The sequence below is a fragment of the Sarcophilus harrisii genome, chromosome 4, assembly GCF_902635505.1.
Source record: "Sarcophilus harrisii chromosome 4, mSarHar1.11, whole genome shotgun sequence".
NCBI classification, from domain to species: Eukaryota; Metazoa; Chordata; class Mammalia; order Dasyuromorphia; family Dasyuridae; genus Sarcophilus; species Sarcophilus harrisii.
This window is the reverse complement of record NC_045429.1, coordinates 58,039,936-58,060,626: the sequence shown is the minus strand read 5'-3', so window position 1 is coordinate 58,060,626 and position 20,691 is coordinate 58,039,936. Positions and strand designations below refer to the sequence as shown.

At 35.4% G+C, this 20,691-nt stretch overlaps 1 protein-coding gene across 3 annotated transcripts in view; it reads left to right on the top strand.

The window, feature by feature from the left end:
* Positions 1-12,043: 12,043 nt before the first annotated feature.
* Positions 12,044-20,691, top strand: part of KIFAP3 (kinesin associated protein 3) — a 211,308-nt gene continuing 202,660 nt past the window's right edge. For all 3 annotated transcript variants that reach the window (XM_031936861.1, XM_031936863.1, XM_031936864.1), the window contains exon 1: positions 12,044-12,212. In XM_031936861.1, coding sequence (XP_031792721.1) covers positions 12,133-12,212 — 80 coding nt within the window. In that variant the 5' untranslated portion in view covers positions 12,044-12,132. The remainder of the gene's footprint in view (positions 12,213-20,691) is intronic.

The window sequence follows — 20,691 nt, the reverse complement described above, 5'->3', positions numbered from 1 at the left end:
GTATTATTTTCTTATCCATGCTGAACAGTGATTCTATTTCTCCTTTTATCCTTCTCTATATTCTGATATAATTTTTAAAAAATAAAAATAAAAAAACCAAGCACCTTTTTGGTGTCCTTAGCTTTTCTTATTGACCTAAGAGCATACTGAAATTATTATAGAAAGGTGGAAAGCTTTATATTCATCTTTACAACTCCCATTTTGTAGCTGCTAATTGTGTCTCACTGATTCTTCCCTTAGCCTCTCATTGACTTTTGGCACAATCTAGGTCTTTCTTTGCAACTTCTGCTCCAATCCACATTGACCCCCCTATATTCTTGCTGTTTGGCTCTGCCTCCACAGTTGGATCCATCAAAGTTCTGCCAGCCTGCCAGGACTACTAATGTTCTCCATGATTATTATCTTGCAAGCTCTTCCCCTTTTCTTTTTCCTTCTTCCCTTCTTTTCTCTTCTTCTGCTGACTCAGAAAATTCATTCATCTTTTAAGGTGAGATTATATATGTCAGGACTCACTTTTTTGTACAGTTGACTCTCTGTGCTCATTACATTTGTTTATAATTGTTTGAGATTTGAAAAATATTTTAACTTGATTATTTCATTTGATCCTCACAATTATGAGCTCAATACAATTATTATTCCAATATTACAGATGAGGAAATTGAGGCTGAGAAGTTAAGTGATTTGCCTAAAATCATACAGCTAACAAGTATCTAAACAGGGATTCAAACTCAGGCCCTTCTGATTCCTCTTCTAGCTGTCTATCTTCAGTATCACATGGCCCCCATTTTCAGTTCTGTGGTCAAACTACCTTATAGACTCACTTAGACAGACAACAAAGGATGCTTTTAAGACTCCTGACTTGTCTTTCTTAGTGAAACGGCCCTAGCCTTTTAGGTAAATTAGCACAAATGAATTCCATTCACCTCTTTACCACTTCAGGATGTAGATTGTGTGCTCCAATTCTCCACTTTTTGCCAAGGGAGGCTAGGATTAAACATTTGGTCCCTTTTCCACTTGCCTTTCAATCCCTGTCATTTCCCTTTGATGACTCTTTTGCTCAGCTCCCTTCCTATCTATCTTCCAGTACGCTACTCCATGTTCATTAAATTGCCTTGAATTTCTAATAATTCTCAAGAAGAGCTAAAAATGCTGGGTTGATGAGTAAGAGTGTGGCAAAAAAAAAAAAATGGTGCCCTCTGCTGATATTTCTGCCATCATGATGAAGTCTAGGTATATGTATTCTCACACAAGAATTTACTAGATACCTATTCCGCTAGAAAGAAATATTAGAAAGTATAATACTACTTTTATACCTCAGAAGCAAAGCTTACAAAAACTTCTAATTGTGAAACAATTAGAAAAAAATTAAAATTTTGGAAAAAATGTTAAATATAATCAAGTACCAAAATATATGGTTTAAAACTTGGGTGTATAGTAAAGTGAAAAATCAGTGTTGGTTGAAATACATGATGGTGTGGTTAGGTGAGGTGCTTCATGAACAAGGCAGAACAACAAATAATGTTAAGGAAAATTAGATTTTGCTAGTAGAGAGTAACACATGTTTCAAAGTGGGAATAAGTACAATAAATCAGAGATTAAGAAACTGGCATTGATAAAAAAAGAGAATACATGTAGAATAATAATGGGAGATAAAGCTAGATGAATAATTGGATCAGATTATGGATGAATACATCGCATTCATTTCAACAAACATTTAAATACCTACTATGTACAAGACACATCTCAATGCCGAAGATATAAAGACAAAAGTATAAAAATCCATTCTCCCCATGGAGAGAATTTAACAGCTACAAAAACATATGCACTACAAGGAAAACTAAGGAGAAAAAGTACTAACAATTAGGGGAGGGAACAGTTCAAGGAAGACACAGATTATCAGAAGTGTATTATTAGGGTTTTATGGCCATTAAAATATGTTTTAAGTATGCTATATTGATATAATATTTTCAGAATATTTTTACTTCTTTTTGAAACAATAAGGCAAAATCTGGTAAGTTATCTTTCTTATATCCAGGAAGCAAAATCTGGTAAGTTATCTTTCTTATATCCAGGAAGCAAATTGAAACAATTTTCAATTTCTGACCTAGACATCTTAAATTAAAAAATACAACCTTAAAAGAAACATAGTTAATATAATATCATATATGATATATGTAATAATAAATAGACACAATTTAAAGTCATTTTGCATTAATGGCCTGTATTTTTAAAACAACCACTTAGTAATATATTTGAAGCTCATCAGCTTTCCTTATAGCTTTTGATTTCAAAAGCTTTGATTTGATATTTAAAATATAATTACTTTTATAAAGTCTTAACACCTTTCACTATTTATGAGAGGATTTGTTAAGAAACACCAGCATTTCATCTATTTTCTTTCCCTTTCCTGTTCTTTGTCCAAGAAAACTAATTGTACTTCTTTAAAGCAAAGTGACATTTTTGTGATACTAGTTTATTTTTTTAAATTTTAATTACTTAAAACAATCAAACACTGAGGCTAATGAGAAACATATGTAAGGCTCCAACCTTTCTGGAAATGAATGTGAAATGACGCTCTAATCAGCACTGGGTCAGATTTCCTGGTCTGTTCCTACACATGCTAAATTGGAGTGCATGAGAGGGCAAGTGTAGGTGTGTATGTAGGAATGTGAGTGTGTGTGTGTGTTTGTGAAAGGACTGTTTCTCCTGCAGCTGACAGCCGCCTAGAGAAGCAATCTCTAACATGTAGCAGGACACACTCCAGGATATTAACACTCCAACCTTTCCAAGAGCCTCTGTTCACACTATGTCCAGAGTAAACACCATGAAAGAAGGAACCCCAAGCTGCTAAAAAACGCAAGGAAAGCAACAAGGAGAAACAGACCTCCAAATGGGCTGGAAAATCATTCAAGAACAGCTGCCCGTTTGTTCTTGAGTGCCCCCAGAGCAAGAGGGTAAACAAATCTCAGTGCCTGTTAGATTTATAGGCAAATAATCACTATCTACTTCATGCAGATGAGTGAAGGGTAATTTTATGTAAACCACAATAAGTGAATTCAAATAGTATGAACTAAGACTGCACAGTAAGCGCTGTAAGTTCAAGGACGCCGGGAAATGGTATTTTCTGTGTGAGGTATAGCACCATTCTGGGAAATTCACTAAGGAGCCAAAAACCATAGGAGAATTTTATAAATGGACTGGTGTGAAACACAGGTCTGTTCCCTTTAGGACCTATTCAATGACTTCATACCTGCAACTAATGGCTTGTTAGCCCATTGGAGGCTTCACATTGCAGAGTGCCCAATCTATCATGTTCAAAATCTCAATGGCAAATAAAACATTGATTAATAAAACACTGATTAATCTAGTCTTTCCTTCCTGACAACCCAGACCAGTGTTCTGAGGATGCAAGTGCTCATGCTGACAAAGCCTGGATTCTAATGGGACTAAAATCTCAGAACTACATGCCTGACTAAGCAAATTACTAGTTGTAAGATTTTCTCAGGAGGAAGAGTTACATTTTTCCAAATTTAAAAACTCCTTAGACTTTGTTGATTTTCAATTTGGAAGTGAATTCAAGACTTTTGAGGTTCAAATTTCATTTACTCTTCATGAAATGTGGTTTCCTGAAACAAAGATTTTAAAAGCCTTTTAAAGGATTATATAAAATGTCTATAAATAGATTCATTAAACCATAGGCATCAATTTGCTAATAACAAACAATATTTTGATGAGGTAGGTGTCAAGGAATCTGACATTTGTGGGTTCCATTTAAAAATACATTATATTAAACATTTGTGGAAGAAAAAGTTCTTGGAACAATATGGTCTTAGGATTTGGTAAAACTATAATTTTGGAAAGCTGGTTTTACTGAATTCAAAGCTCCAGTGGCTTCATATGGTTCAACTTGACAACAACCTTTCTCATAAATCAAAACAAAACAAATAATTCTCTGACAAGTAAAAACCACAGAATAGGGAAAAAAATGAATGTACACGAGGGTGAGAGTGGGTGGGAAATACGGACAATCAGCAAAACACTCTTTCAAAGACTGTTTTCATTATTTAGAAATAATATTTCCCATAGTGGATAGATGGCTGACCTGGGAGCCAGGAAGATGTGCACATAAATATTGGTTTCTCACATATTCTCACTGTATTATCTACCACTTGCCCTCTTCATTGCCTCAGGTACTTCTCAGATTTGGTGAATTACAAATGAGTTGCTGAATGGCATTGGTAGGAGAAGTTTGAACACCAGAGACATGACTGCATATGAGTCTAAAGATCATAAGTCTAAAGAAAATTTAGGGGAGATGTAATAGCTGTATTCAATTATCTGGTCTAACATATGAAAAAACAACTAAACTTGTTTTGTTTAGTCCCAGAAGACAGATCTAGGAGCAATGGATAGAAGATGAGAAGAGATATCTCTAGAATTGAGGTCAGGAAAAATTTCCAAATAATTAAGAGTTATCCAAAGAGGGTGATAGACAACATTGTGGATAGAGCACCAGATCTGAAGTCAGGAAGACTTGTTTTCCTGAGTTCAAAGCTAGCCTCAGATACTTACTACTAGCTGTGTGATCCTGAGCAAGTCAATTAACTGTCTCAGTTTCCTCATCTGTAAAAAGGGCTGAAAAAGAAAATAGCAAATTCCAATATTTTTGCCAAGATACCCCAAATGGGGTCACAAAGAGTCAGATGTGACCAAAATAACAGAACAGCAGCAAAGTGAAATGAGCTGGAGAGTTGGTCCCCTCTAATTGAAAGGCTTCAAGTAGATTGTGTATATCTACTTTCTGAGGCTCTTATGAAAGGAATTCTTGGATAGCTTTAAGATGGATTCAATGGCCTCTGAAGTACCTAACAACTCTAAGGTTCTATGAGCTTCATGCTGAGTGCCATGAGCATATAATCCATTATAGGCAAATCTGTCATGAAGGGATATTTTTCGTGGCTCTTGGTACCATAAAGACAAGCATCTCTGTCAAATGCACTATTGAGTCTCTCCAAAGAGAATCTTTTCATGTAGTTGCAACTTCCTTATCTGGTTTTTTGTCTTTTATATTAAGATCGCCAATTTTGACAAGACTCAATTCCTCTAGGGATATGTCAGCTCACTGATAAATGAAGCCAATGGGATTAGTCATTCCAGACTTAACTTATTTGATTGTTGCAAAGTTACTAGATTAATCCAATAAGGGAAATGTGCAGAAATAGATTACCCAGATTTCACCCAACAGTTGACAAAGCCTCTCATTCTAACTTGGTAGACAATATAGAGAGGAACTAGATTACCCAGATTTCACCCAACAGTTGACAAAGCCTCTCATTCTAACTTGGTAGACAATATAGACAGGAACTAGATTTCAGCACAATCAGTTAAAGTCAGAATTGGTTGAATTAGCTGAAAGGACAGTAAAAACATTGATATTTCAATGTCACCTTGGAGGGAGACCTCAGATACAATACCTCAGAAATCTATGTAAGGACACATCCAGCCATTCTGGAGAGTGATTTGGAACTATGCCCAAAAAGTTATCAAACTGTGCATACCCTTTGATCCAGCAGTGTTTCTACTGGGCTTATACCCCAAAGAGATACTGAAGAAGGGAAAAGGACCTGTATGTGCCAAAATGTTTGTGATAGCCCTGTTTGTAGTGGCTAGAAGCTGGAAAATGAATGGATGCCCATCAATTGGAGAATGGTTGAGTAAACTGTGGTATATGAGTGTTATGGAATATTATTGTTTTGTAAGAAATGACCAGCAGAATGAATATAGACAGGCTTGGAGAGACTTATATGAACTGATGCTGAGTGAAATGGGCAGAACCAGGAGATCATTATATACTTCAACAACGATACTGTATGAGGATGTATTCTGATGGACGTGGATTTCTTCGACAAAGAGAAGATCTAACTCAGTTTCTATTGATCAAGGATGGACAGAAGCAGCTACACCCAAAGAAAGAACACTAGAAAATGAAGGTAAACTGCTTGTATTTTTGTTTTTCCTCCCGGGTTATTTATACCTTCTGAATCCAATTCTCCCTGAGCAACAAGAGAACTGTTCGGTCCTGCACACATATATTGTATCTAAGATATACTGTCACCTCTTTAACATGTACAGGACTGCTTGCCATCTGGGGGAGAGGGTGGAGGAAAGGAGGAGGAAAATCGGAACAGAAGTGAATGCAAGGGATAATGTTGTAAAAAAATTACCCAGGCATGGGTTCTGCCAATAAAAAGTTATTAAAAAAAAAAAAAGAAAGAAAGAAAGAAAAAGAAATCTGTGTAAGGTCCTATTCTGATTAATGTTTTCATCACTGACTTAAATGAAGATATAGATGTATATCGTTTTCTAATGACAAACTGAGATGGATAGCTATATAACACAGTGTCACAGTCCAAAATTAGCTCAAAAGTTTAGAATGCTAGACCAAATTAATAAAAATGTAATAAGATTTCTATATTTGATATTTTTAAAAATTAGCTTTAAGTTTTAAAATCAGAATTAACTAATGGAGGAGAAATGACTAGAAAGCAATTCATTTTGCAAGGAACTGGGTTTGTGAGTGTTTTTAGTAGAATGCAAGCTCAATATTGGTCAATGGCATAACATGGATGTCAAAAAAAACCTATGGAATTTTAGGCTTCATTAACAGTGACATAATATACAGGACTAGTAAGGTGATATTCTCACTGTGGTTTGCCCTGATTAGAATTCACCTAGAGTGAATTAGAATTCACCTAGTGTGTTCAGTTCTGGGTGCCTCATTTTGGGAAGTGCATTGACAAACTGGAGCTTTTCCAGAGAAGGTTCACCAAAAAGTTCATTTCTTTCAAAGATAAGTTGAATGGACTGGGGCACTTGGTATGGAAAAGAGAAGATTTGGAACACAAAAAGGAAGGAAGGAGAGAGGGAGGAAAGAAGAGAGGGAGGGAAGGAGAAGGGGAGGGACGAAAGGAGAAAGAAAAAGGGAAGGAAGGAAGGAAGAAAGAAAAAAGGAAGGAAGAAAAAGGGGGAAAGGATAGGAGGAAAGAAAGAAAAAGAGAGATCTGTAACAGATCTGATTACCAAGAATCCCCAACTTCTATATCATGCTTCTGTGCCAGATGTGATGTCTCTTGTATTAATTCTTTTTCTATTTACTCTAAGTTTATCTGAAATTTATTTTTATGACAATTATTGCTTTTTCTTCTGATAGAGCACTAGGCCTGGAATCAGAAAGAATTGAGTTCAAATTTAGATTCAGATAGTTACTAGTTCCTCAACAATAAAATTGGAATACTAATAGTATCTACTGTCAAGTTGTTATGAGGATGAAATGAGGGAATATTTATAAAGTGTTTAGCAAAGTGCCTGACACATAGTAGATACTATATAAATGCTAGCTATTATGATTATTATTACTAATCTTCAACTAGATGCTCCATACCTGTTTCCTCCATCTTTAGTTAATGTATTTCTTATTAATAGAGGGATGCTCAAAACTTGGGACTATTTTTGCTGGCCTTCACTTGAAGGACAGGAAGAAAGGACACAAGATATGAGGTTGAAAGTTCTATTCTCTTTGTTGTTGCTTCTCTTCCCTGTTCCCATTGATTTGTGTAGCAGAAGCAAAGGATTTGGGGGTCCAAGGGAGATCATTGTACCTTGGATCCACAATGCTCCTATGAAAGTTTCTTTAGTAGATCCTCTGAAATAAGTTCTGGGGGTACAGGATATACATAATTTTAACCTTCAAGAACCTCAAGATTCTTATGGACCAAGAGTTCTTGACCTGAGATCTATGAACTTATTTTTAAAAAATATTTTATCCCATGTATTTTATTTTATTCATTTAAAAACATTCTGAAAAGGAATTTAGAGACTTCATTGGAATGCTAAAGGGGCCTAGGGCACCAAAAATGTTATGAATCCTATCTTGTGCGATGGATTGGAATCATTCTCAGACAACAGAAAATTAAAAGAAAAATAATGCTTGTCTAGGGACAATTCTTTGTTTTTTTTTGTTTTTTTTTTTTTGTTTGTTTGTTTTTTGTTTTTTTGGTCAAGGACCTTAATTGCATATGGTGGCTCCTAGATTTGGCTATTAACTAACAGAGCAAAAATAGAGTTCCTGGCAAAATTAATTGCTTTCTAGTCATTTCTCCTCCATTAATTACATATCCTGTCATTATCAGGAAGAGGCCTTTAATTGTAGAGGGCCATAGATAGTGGGGAACCCTGGGTGGGGTATAAGACCCTTTAGTCCAGTAAAAGGAACCCTGCTGACACTTTCTGATTCTGCTCCCCATTCCCACTTAGGGCTCTCATCTTTTCTGAGAAGTCAGGGGGTGGTGATAACCTGTGTTGCAATTAAAGCAGAGTTATACCAAGTGGCAAAGAGTCATCTACACAGAATAGCAAGTTGTTTATATAGTTCCACATGTGCAGTATACAGTTAGTGCAAGCATAGTATACTATAGTTATGTAAGGGTATTAGGGTATACAAGACTGAGAGAATTTAGAACAAATGGACTCTATGTTTGACCATCCATATGAGTCCCACCTCTTCACTCCTTTTCTAAGATCAAGGACTTGGGCTGATACCAAGCTCCTCCAGAGAGCTGGTGTGGACATTACATTTAGTCGCTGGACCTAATGTCCACTTCTAAGCAGAAGTGAAATTGCCAAGGAATAACACTTAAAAAATGAAAACCAAAAACTTGTAGTAGAGATAAACTCTTTGGGCACTATCTAGAAAATATATACCAGCACAGAAATATCCATAAGAAACTATAAGCCAAGCAGAAATCATGACATAAGCAAAGGGATGCCCACCAAAAGAAGAGGGAGCAATATGATGGCATTGCCAGAGGACAACAGAAGACTTATATTGTCAGAAGTATGAGTTAAACCGGCCATATAGATTCCTTACAAGTATGCTTCCCCATGTGTGAGAATTGTGGATAGCTATTTTTCCTACTGATAGTAAGTGTATTTGAAGGAGAATGTGCTTTATTTAAGTGGAAGATATGTTTCCATGTCTCCTTTTCTTATTATGTTATTGTATTAAATACTTTTGCTTTTAGGACAGGACAGGATGTGTCCCAATAATTGGAAATCAATGGAATGGTTATTGTTAATGGTTGCTAAGTACATAGAGCCAGAATAGATTGGACAATGAGTATACCCTCTGATTGATAAATTAATATCCAGTGTTTCTCTAGTTCCTCCTCCTTACCTTTTATCTATCATGCTTTCTTTGGTTAAAAAATATTCTTCCACAGGTTTATTCCAGTTACATATCTCATTTTCACCAGTTCTCAATGATACTTATGAGGTTAAAAATCCCACTTTGGGGATGATCATCTATTGGGGAATGACTGAACAAGTTGTGATGATTATAATAGAATCTTAATGTGCTATAAGAATGATGATCAGATTATTTCCAAAAATTCTAGGAAGACTCATATGAACTGATAAGAGAATAAAGTATGCAGAACCAGAATATTGTACACAGTAACAACAAAACTGTTTGATCAACAATTGTGAATGCATTAGCTATTTTAAGCAATACAATGATCCAAGGCAATCCCAAAGAACTCATAATGAAAAATTCTATATGCTTCCAAAAAAAAAGAATTGATGACTTCTGGAGACAGACTGAAACATACTTGATCTTTCTTTCTTCCAAGGTTCTTGTGAGAAAAGCTATGATTATTTTATCCCAACAGAATGAGTTCTACTTGTGGAAATGAAGAAAGGCAATTGTATAGAGTGGATTTAGAGTCACAACACTAGAATTTTAATTGCAACCCAGACATTTACTAGCCATATGACCTTGGGATATTACCTTTCTCTCTCTGGAGCTAACTATTCTCATTGTAAAAAGAAGTTGGACTAAAATGATCTCCAATGTCCTTTCTAACCTTGTAACCCATGATAAAAGATGCATATACTCCTCAAATGTAATGGGCTGAGGTTTCAGTTGATGCACTGAGGTCCCAAGTACGTGAGGCTAAATAGTAATTAGACTATACTCTATTAATATACATGATTGGATAAAGAATGGTCCCTGCCCACTCTCTGTGCAAGACCTGATGTGTTGTATAGAAAATGACGATTTTGGTGGGTGGAGACAGAGAGACAGGAAGAGAAGCTGGGAGAGATTGGCTTGGGTTCCATGCTAGCAGCTGCTGGTCGTGTGGCTGCTGGTCTAGCTAGCTTCTTGACTCAGCTACACACATTGCTATTGCCCATTCTCTTCCACCTCCGATCTTTCTTCACTGAGAATAAAGACTGACGACTTTCCCCTAACCTGAATTCCTGACTCCGGCTGATTTTAAAATATGTGGTCTTCACACTTAATGATCAAATAATTTAGTACCTGATTCCAAGGGACATGTCTTTCAACAGCCAAGGTCAATGTCAACTGTCACTAAGTCTCTTCCAGCTTTAAAATTCTATGATTCTGTAACTTGCTGCTACAAAGCCACTGTCATACTCAGTTGGTACTGTTCTGAAATGGAGAACTTTGGCAATCAGCGTGCTCCCTCTAGCTACAAATTCACTGAATATTTCATACCCTGAAATGAAATTTTCTGACAGCTTGATAGATGAGCCAATAAGTTGGATAAAAATTATTCACCATATAAGAACATGCTAGAAGGTAAGCATAGCTGAAAGTATCATGGCACTATCCAAGACACATACATACACACATAGATACCACACACATACACATGTTTACTTATATATTCCCACATGTAGGATTGATAAATATTGCTGGAAAAAAATTAATGAAACAATATGATATGGTTAGAGATGAAGCTAACATAATATTAGGCTTCATATTAAGGATATATTCAGAGTGAAGGAGATAAAAGTTTCATTATATTTTATTCTGGTTACACCACATCTGAAATTTTTAAAGGAGAGATCACTGACAGATGGAAATGAGTAGATGCAATTTATAGCTTGATCTAAGGAAACATTTCCTAAGAATTAGATCTGTCCAAAAGTTGAATAGGCTACCTTTGGAAGTGATGAGTTTCCTTTGGTGGAAGTCTTCAAAGACTTCATAACTACTTCAGATTATCTTTAAGTAGATTCTTATCCAGGTACCGCTTAGAATAGATGTCTGTGGAGATTCCTTTTAACTGTAAATTTTTATATTATGGATTCTAATCACTTCCATGTCCTTCTTTGTCTTATCTTCCTTATACATCATTGCCAAATCTGTTTTCCTAATAAGTAGATCTAATCACATTTTTAATTACAAAAAATCATCTATAGTTTCCCATAGTTTAACAAATAAATTTCAAACTGCTATTCTAGAATTCATGACTCTCTATAGCCTTGCTTCAATCTACCTTTTTCATTCTTATCTTGCCACTCCTCTCATTCACATGTCATCCATTCCAACTAACTGAGTATGGTCATAATCCTGTTCTATTTAGCACTTGTGACTTTTTGATCAAAATACTTCTCATGATGAGAATACTGAAGTCTGCAGTTGAAATTATTTTTCCTTTAAACCTAGCTCAAATATCACCTTGTCTCCTGTTATCTCTCCTGCTAACTTTTATAGTATCTCTTTGTCAGGAAACTCCTTTTATTAATAATAATAATATTATTATAATATTATAATTAATATTAATACCCAACCTACAGTTAGAATATAAATTCCTCAAAGGCAGAGACTTATATGTTACATGTTTTTGTGTCTTCTTTGATCCCTCAGGAAGTGATTTGCATATAGTAGGAACTCAATCAATATCTAACCGAAATGAAACATATTTCAACAACATCATGATTAAATATATTTGAGTTAAGTAAGCTACATTGGGTTGTCACATCTCATTGGACTCTCAGAGCATGATTTGGGCCCCAAATAGACCTGAGAAAGGAGAAAGGTAAAAGGATCAAATGCCCCTTGTTGTAGTGAGACTGTCTCCCTCGTCTGCCTGAGCTTACTGGGAGTGTGGTGATGTCATAGTTGTTGGCCTCTGTCATGCTAGCTGTAAACAGGGGAGGGGGAGGTCATCAGGGTGGAGATTTCTTTGAAATGCCTTTTCAACTGAAGACTCCTTTGCAGTAAGATGTGCAATGTGAGCTCGGGTTAACTTGAAAGGTGGAAGGATGACTGCATTAATAGGCAGTGGAAGTGGGCTCTTTGGGCCCCAGTGGCCCTTTGATGACATCCCAAAAGCCGTAACCAGGTAAGGAAGGCTGGTGAGAAAGAAGGCTGTTGGTATTGAAAGACCTGAGTGTGTTAGAAGGACTGGCTCTCACATTATCTTAAGCCTCAGATACTTCTCAGACATGTGTGGTTTTCACCCAGAAGAATGTAAACTCTTTGAGTTAGAGATTCTTCCATTTTTGTCGTCGTATCCAAGCACTGAACACACCGGCTGACATATGGCAGGCTCCCAGTGGATACTTGTTGAATTGAAGTGAATTGGATTTCTTTTTAAGTTCAAGTAATCTGTCCCATGAGAAAATAATTAGTTGGAAAAAAAATCAACAAACCCTTTATTAGGAGTTACTTAAAACATCACATACACACACACACATACACACACAGAGAACATGTCTATGTCTATGCCAAAAGAAATTAATTTCACCTCACTAGACATATAATAACAAGTTTTTTCTTGAATGGTACATCCTTTTTGTGTTTTGTGACACTGTCAAATCTTCACTTTCCAATCACCTAATTGCTCTCAATTTTCTCATAGTACATAACATCTCCAGGGCTGCTAAGTGGCTCCTCAGGGCCTAAAGAACCAGACTTCTTCCTGAAATCAAATCCAGCTTTAGATACTTAGTATCTATGTGACGTTGGGCATGTATAAAATGATCTGGAGAAAGAAATACCAAACCACTATAGTATCTCTGTCAAGAAAACCCCACGTGGCTCAGACACAACTGAGACAGCAACAATATAACATCTCTAAATGGATCTCTAAATATAAATTTCTGACCCTGGGAGAATATCTGGTCATGACTTTCAAGTCTCTTTCACCATCTAACCCCATCCTATTTGTATGTTCTGATATTCAACCTTTTTCCATTTCTTTTCCTATGTACTGCTCACATTTTCCCAACGACATTAACCTTCTTGCTGCCCTTTGTATTTTGGTCTTCCCTTCCAATATCTTAAGTTTGAACCAAACTGCCCAAAGGGCACAGAATAAGGTCTTTCATCATCTTTAAGGAAGGAGGTGCTTACTCCTATCCTTTAAATCACTGCACAAGTTTCCCGAAGTAACACTAAGCAACCTTCAGTCACTGGTACAATTCTTAATTCTCTCTCCCTAGGCTGTTCTTGCAATTAGTGTATTTATATACATTTAGGCTGATTGCATGTTTGTGATTTAAGTTTCCTGGAGCTGGAAGGGGGGGTGGGGTGAGTCTAATTTTTATTATATATCCCAAAGCACCTAAGGCTACCAGTAACCTGCAACCAGTGAATATATACTGACTTGCTTAACTGAGTCATTGAGATCAAAGAAAAGGGGAGATTAAATGAGTCCAATTCTAAGGCTACTGATGAATTATAGCTTAATTTCATTGTAAAGTACTAAAGAACAGGAACTAAGCCTGTTTTAACTTACTTGGCTTTTGTGCCCAATATTCATGTGGTTATTTACAAAATACTATTTGATTATGAATCCATAAAAATATTCCCATAATAAAGAAGAAAGTTTACCCACTCTGACAGTTCCATTTCAGAGATACCATTCTTCTCTTCTGGCATCAACCTACACAAAATTTCTCCATCTCCCTCCCCCCCTTTCTCTTTCTATCTTTCTTATTCTCTCTGTCTGTCTCTCTCTTTCTCTCTCCCCTCTTCTTTTCTCTCTCTCTCTCTGTCCCTGTCTTTCTGTCACTTATTTCTTTGTATGTGTCTCTGTCTCTTGTCTGTGTTTCTGTCTGTCACCTCTCTCCCTTTCTCTGTCTTTGGCTAGCTGTCTCTGTCTCTCTGTTCTCCCTCCCCACCTCTCTCTCTCCCTCTCTCTCTTTCTCTCTCTCTCTCTCTCTCTCTCTCTCTCTCTCTCTCTCTCTCTCTCTCTCTTTGTATGTCCCTGTCTTTCTGTAACTTGTTTTTCTGTGTTTCTCGTCTGTTTTTCTGTCTGTCTCTCCCACTCCTTCCCTTTCTCTATCTCTCTCTGGCTGGCTATCTCTGTCTCTGTGTGTATCTCTGTCTCTCTTTCAGTCTGTCTCTCTCTCTTTTCCTCTCTCTCCTTCTCTGTGTCTGTCTCTATCTTTGTCTTTCTTTCTTTTTCTCTTTCTTCCTTCTTCCTGCCCCCCCCACTCCTACTGTGTTTGTCTCTGTCTCTTCTTCTTTTCCCTCTCTCTTCCTAATCTCAGCTAATTTTTCTCATTTCCCCAAAGAAAAAGTAGTGTCACTGTCCAAAAGTGCCTTTAAAATTCCCTATAATTTAGATCCATGTTGCCAATATATTTTACACTTTTACTTTATAAAGTAGTTCTAGCAAAACTGAATAACTAGTTATTCCCAAATTTCACTTGTCTCCCTCTGGCCTCCTGAATCCTACGTTTTGTTCCCTTTTTTGAATATTGAGATTTTTTTTTTCTGTCCTGTGAAATTTCTCCTTTTTCCCCGTGGTCCTTCAGATATGATCAACAGGGATCTTACAAGTACATCAGCCAATTTTTTCAATACCTGACAATCTAGTTCATTAGCACCAGATAATTTGAATTTGTCAAGCTCAGATATCTTCCTTTTCTCAGGCATAAGCTTCCAATTAGCAATTTTTGTCTTGCTATTTCCAGTGCAGAGTTTATTCTCTTTGACTGAAAAAAATAATAGCAAAATAAAAATCTAGCAAGTCTGCCATTTTCTTTCTTTGTCAGCTATTACCATTTAATCCATTCCAAAGAAAAGTCCTACATCTTTTAAAACTTTTGAAAGTTTTTTTTTAAGAGTTATTATCATATGACTTGCTATATTTGTCCATTTGTTTCATTCTGCATCTGTTTATGCACGTCTCAGGTTTCTCTGAAAAAAGTCCACTTGCCATTTTTAGGGCATATCAGTACTCCATTATATCCATATATAATAATTTTATTCATGTTTATTTGTTGGATTGGTTTCCAGTTCTTTCTTAAAAATAAAAGAACTATAATAAATACTTTGTGTATAGGATTGCTTTATCTCTTTGTGGTATAGGCATAGTAGTAATGACATTTAGGAAATAGTTCCAAATTGATTTCTATAATACTAGATAAAATTAAAACTTCACAGATACTATATTTCTAAACCTCCAAAGCCTCTCCAACAGTAGTTATTTTCCTTTTTTGTCATTTTTGCCTATCTGATGGGTTGGAGATAGATTTTCATGGTTAATTTGAATTTATTAGTGATTTCAGGAATTTCTTTTTTAGATATCCATCGATAGCTTGGATTTTTTCTTTTGAAAACTGATTCTTACTGGAAATGAAATTGGAATTGGGTCTTGTTCTTAGGAATTTGAATCAATTCCTTAAATATTTTTGAATATGAGACCTCATATTCATATATCAGAGAAACTTGCTTCAAAGATTTGTCCTGAGTTAACTGTTTTCCTTTTGATCTTAACTACATCGCCTTTGATGTGCGAAAACTTTAAAATTTTCCGTAATCAAAATTGTCTACATTTTCTACATTTTCTTTAGAAATTTTCTTTGCCTTGGTCATGATCTTTCCCCCAACACACAGATCTAACAGTAAATTTCTTCTTTGATACTTTTAATTTGTTGTGAAATCTTATGAATAAATCATATATTTGTTTTGAGCTTAACTTGGTTATGTCTAAGTCATGTATTCATTTGGAGGTTATCTTGGTTACCCAGTATAAGATGTTGGTCAATGTCTAATTTTTACTAAATATTTCAGATTTTTCCATCATTTTTTTCCTTGTTTCAAATAGTGAATCTTTTCTCCAGTATCTGGTCCTTGGATTTATCAATCTCTGTGGTATTGGATCCATTTGCTTCCATATCTTGTATGTGTATAAGCTGTTACACCAATCAATCAATATTAAGTATTTACTTTGTGTCTCCTCCTTTTTAAGCCTACATCAAATAATTTTGATGATTACCAATTTGTACTTTAATTCCATCTTGAGAAAAGAGGAAAAGTTTTCCCTTGTAATCTTATGTATTTTGTTTAATACAATGTTTAATGCTACTTTCCCTAGCTCCCTACTTTTTTTTTAAATTTCTCCAGGTAAATTATTGTTTGTCTAGGTTTCACATCACAGGTTTTTTTTTTCCCTTTCCTTATAATCTTCACTTAATGCTCCTCCCTCTGATGTTGGAATTGGTTTATGATTGGATTTTTTCCCCTTATTTCTACTCCCTCACCTATCTCACATTATCTCTTAAATACCTCTTCCCAGTTTCTACCTGTTTCCCCATTAAGTTTAATTTGTTTCTGTCCAATATCCTGTGTATGTGTGTATGTGAATGTTTTCAATTTTCCTTTGTCCAGTTCACATGAAAATAATATTTATGGGAAGGTCTTCTACCCACCCCTATTTCCTCCATGTTTATGTACATCTCATGTACACATATTTGAGTGGATTCCTTCCTTTTTTCTTTCTTTGCTACTGTATCTGAACTTCAAATTTTCTATGCAATTCTATTTTTCCCCCCTCAGGAATACTTAGAATTTCTCTATTTTATTAAAAATTCAACTCACTAACCCCACTCCATCCTTAACTGACCTTAGAATTATACTCAGTTTTTCTATATCATTTACCTTCTGGAATATCATATTTAAAGTTCTCTGCTTGTTTAAAAATTTTGTTTGGTAATTTTTCAGTAGTATTCAACTTTTTATGACCCCATTTGGGGTTTTCTTGGCATAGATGCCAAAGTGGTTTACCATTTTCTTCTTCAGTTCATTTTATAGATCAGGGAACTGGGACAAAAAGGGTTAAAAGGTTTTCTGAGCATTGGTCAGTTAGACCTCCTTCCATTTAGGGAACCTCAACCCACTTTTTAGGTAGTACAATAATTCTTAGATTATCTCTCCTGGATTTATTTTCCAGGTCAATTGTTTTTCCAAGTAAGTATTTTACATTTTCTTCTTTTTTTTTTTCATTTTGGTTTTGTTTAACCGATTCTTGAAGTCTCATTGAGTCATTCATTCATTTTGTTCAATTATAATTTTTAGTGAATTATTGTCTTCATTTAGCTTTTTTATCTCCTTTTTCATTTGGCCAATTGAACTTTTAAATGAGTTTTGTTCATTGAATTTTTTTTTCCACTTCACAAATCCTGTTTTTCAATGAATTGGTTTCTTTTTCAAATCTATTTTGTAAGGAGTTGTATGATTTTTCCATTTCATTAAATCTATTTTTAAGGAGTTTTCTTCAAATAATTTCTATGTGTTTTCCAAACTCTCTTGCAAAGTTCTCATTTCTTTTCCCCATTTTTCTTTTAACTTTCTTTTAATATCTTTTTTTTTAATTCTTCCAAGAGAGCCTAGTGATTTAGGGACCAATTTATATCACCCTTTGGGGCTTCATCTGGAGACAATTTGCTTTTGTTATCCTCCCATTAAAAACCTCAGGGTTTGAGGTTTGTTCTGTCTCCATAAAAGCTATCTATGGCCAGAGTTCTTTTTGCTTTTTTGCTCATTTTTTAAAAAGTTAAAGTCTGCTCTTAGGGCAAAGGAGAGAGTGTCTCAAGGTTCCTTTGCAGGTGACAGTGGCTTTTTGCTGCCCTGGGCATGTGCTGCTGATTTCCTTCCAACACTGGGTAGATGTGGCTGAGTCCTAAGTTATTCTGGGGTTCATAGGCTCACTATTTATCTTTTGTATTTGCACTGGAGGTCTCACAACTAATTGCTGATTCACTGGCTTTTGAACCAGGAGAATAGCCAAGGAGCCCCTACTGGTAGATTCCCTAGTCTAAGGAAGCCACACTTCCCTGGGTCCCTGGACTGTGCCTGAGCTTGGCTGCCTCCTCCCATGCCCCTGGAAGAACTTTTGTGAAGTTCTTCCAAAATATCTTCTGCTGGAAATTTGTTACTCTCCAAATATTTGTGGGTTTTGTCACTCCAAAATCAGTTCAGAAGCTTGATTTGCTGTTGATCTGAGAATGCCAGGAAGAACTCAGATGAAGACCTGTCTACTCTTCACCAACTTGGCTCTGTCCCCTCAACCCACTTTTCAAAATATTTCTTCAACAAATTAAAATAATGGAAAAATGAGGTCATCTTGAATGGTGGGTATGGTTGGCCGAAAGAAACTGAAGCATTGATAAAATTGTTCCCTGTGGCAACTCTGAGATAAATTTAGTTTCAAATCCAGTCATAAATCCCTGACTTACATAAAATCCTTGAAACTAAATTTTCCTTTTAAATCTATCTATGGCCCATTCTATATTTGCTGCCTTCCTCTGGACCAACCCACCATGGCATTCTGCATTTCCCCTTACTTTCTCCCATGCCACATGGTGTCTCTCCTAATCCCCTTGTGCCATATAATATCTCTCCTCTCAGACCCCATTTCTCTTTCAGGGTACTAAATCGCTTTTAGGAGTTAGCCTGCCAGCTATGGATATATCCCAAAATCATGAGTTATTCCCTTTCTGCTGGGTAACTGTTAAGTTCCACTAAGGAACTTGTCTTTTCCAACATTAAATTATTAAAACCACTTTCTATACTCCCCCAACTCTTATGTGTCTCTTCCTTTTGTCTGTAATCTCTTCTTCTAATAAATCTACCTTTTGCCAATAAACAAACAAATAAAAGACTTGCTGAGAATCATACAATTAGTAAGTATTAAATCTTCCTGACTTCAAACTGGGCTCTTAATCCACTTTGCAACTTGCCTGCTAAATCATCTGTGATACTAATTGTAGCTCTTTAATTCTTATATTCTTTATTTCTGGCTATTTGAAATGTCCTTTCTTTTAACTAGAAGCTCTGGATTTTGGCTACAATATTCCTTGGAGTTTTCATTTTGAAAAAAAATTTCCCATAGGTTACCAGTGGATTATTTTAATTTACTCTCTGTCTTCTGATTCTAAGAGATCTTGGAAGTTTTAAATTATTTGATATCTTTTAAGGATATAAGATCAGGTAATCCAGTGGGTTTTACATATTTCCTCTTTAATCCATTTTCCTGCTTAGTTGTTTTTGCTATCAGATACCTAACATATTCTATCTTTTTAGTCTTATGACTTTGTTTTCATATTTTTGTCTCATGAAATGATAAGCTTCTATTTTATCCATTCTAAATTTGACAAGTTTATTGTTTAGGCAAGATTTTTTCTTTGTGCAACCTATTGATTCTCTTACCAATTCTTTCCAACATTTCTTTTCCTAATTTTTCCTCTAGCTCTCTTATTTCACCAGTTAAAATTGTGTTTAATCCTTTAAAAGAAATTCCTACTTCATCTCTTAATTTCTCTTGGATATTACTCCCCTTTTCCACTCTCAATAAATTAGTAAATCAACACTTAATAAGCACCTGTATTGTTTGTCAAATGTGCAAGACTAGGGATATAAAAAGGAAAAAGAAAATCTAGTCTCAACTTTTTGGAACTTACAACATAATGGGGGAAGATAATACACAGTAAAGCTAAAAGGTGAGGGAGAGGGAGGAAGGAAAGGAAAGCTGCTTTCCTTTGGGAAGGGAAGTAATGGGATATGATGAAAAAAGTCCATAGTGGTGCAACCAGAAAAAAAGATGAAGAGATGGATAGCTTGAGAGTCTTCCTTAAAATGGAAGTTCTCTACTTTCCTTTCAGAGGAATCCCACAGTACACGGTACTGATGAAGTATGAGTATTGAGGCTGATTTGATCTTACAGATTACTGTGAACACTATGAAGAATCCATTTATGATGATATTATAGCATTTATACCTAATGCTTTAAAGTTTGCAAAATGCATTATAAATCATAATTTTACTATTGCAACAATCTTTGGAAGGAGACACCATTATTATTCCTATTATACAAATGAGGAAATTGAGGCAGAGAGAGGTTAAGTAACTTTCCTAATCAAATAAGTCCTCTCTGTTCCTCACACATGGAACTCTACCTTTTATGAATGTCTTAGTATTGACCTTGCCCCATTCCTGGTTTGTTTGTTTTTTTATCTGCCTCATGGAGTTCTTCTCTTCCTTTTAAGATTCATTTCAGGTTACATCTTCTGTAGGAAGCATTTCCTTATTATAACTTGTAATATTCTCCCTACCAAAGGACCTTGTATTTAACAATCTTCATTGTGTGGATATACAAATTTATGTATTAAATTTATGTTGTATATATATATATATATATATATATATATACATATACATATATAAGTGTCCCTAGGTATTTGTTGTCCTCCCATTTGAATGTAATCTTATTTTACGCGGAGATTATTTTATTCTTTGTACTTTTGTATACTTAATATGCTTTTCCTAACAAAATGTCTAAACACAGCAGATTCTTAACAAATTTCCAATTGATTGATATTAAGTTGGCAAATAGCTGTTTCAATATCCTTATGCAGAGAATCACCAACTACTATTATTCTTGATTTCTTTTTCAGACCCTTATTCCATCCTCTTAAACTTTTAAACTTTGATTACATGACTGCCCTTCCCTTTCCTTCACATAACAATATTCTACTCCCCAACATCCTATAAAGAGTCAATTCCCTCTATCTCAAATCACCCATTCCCCC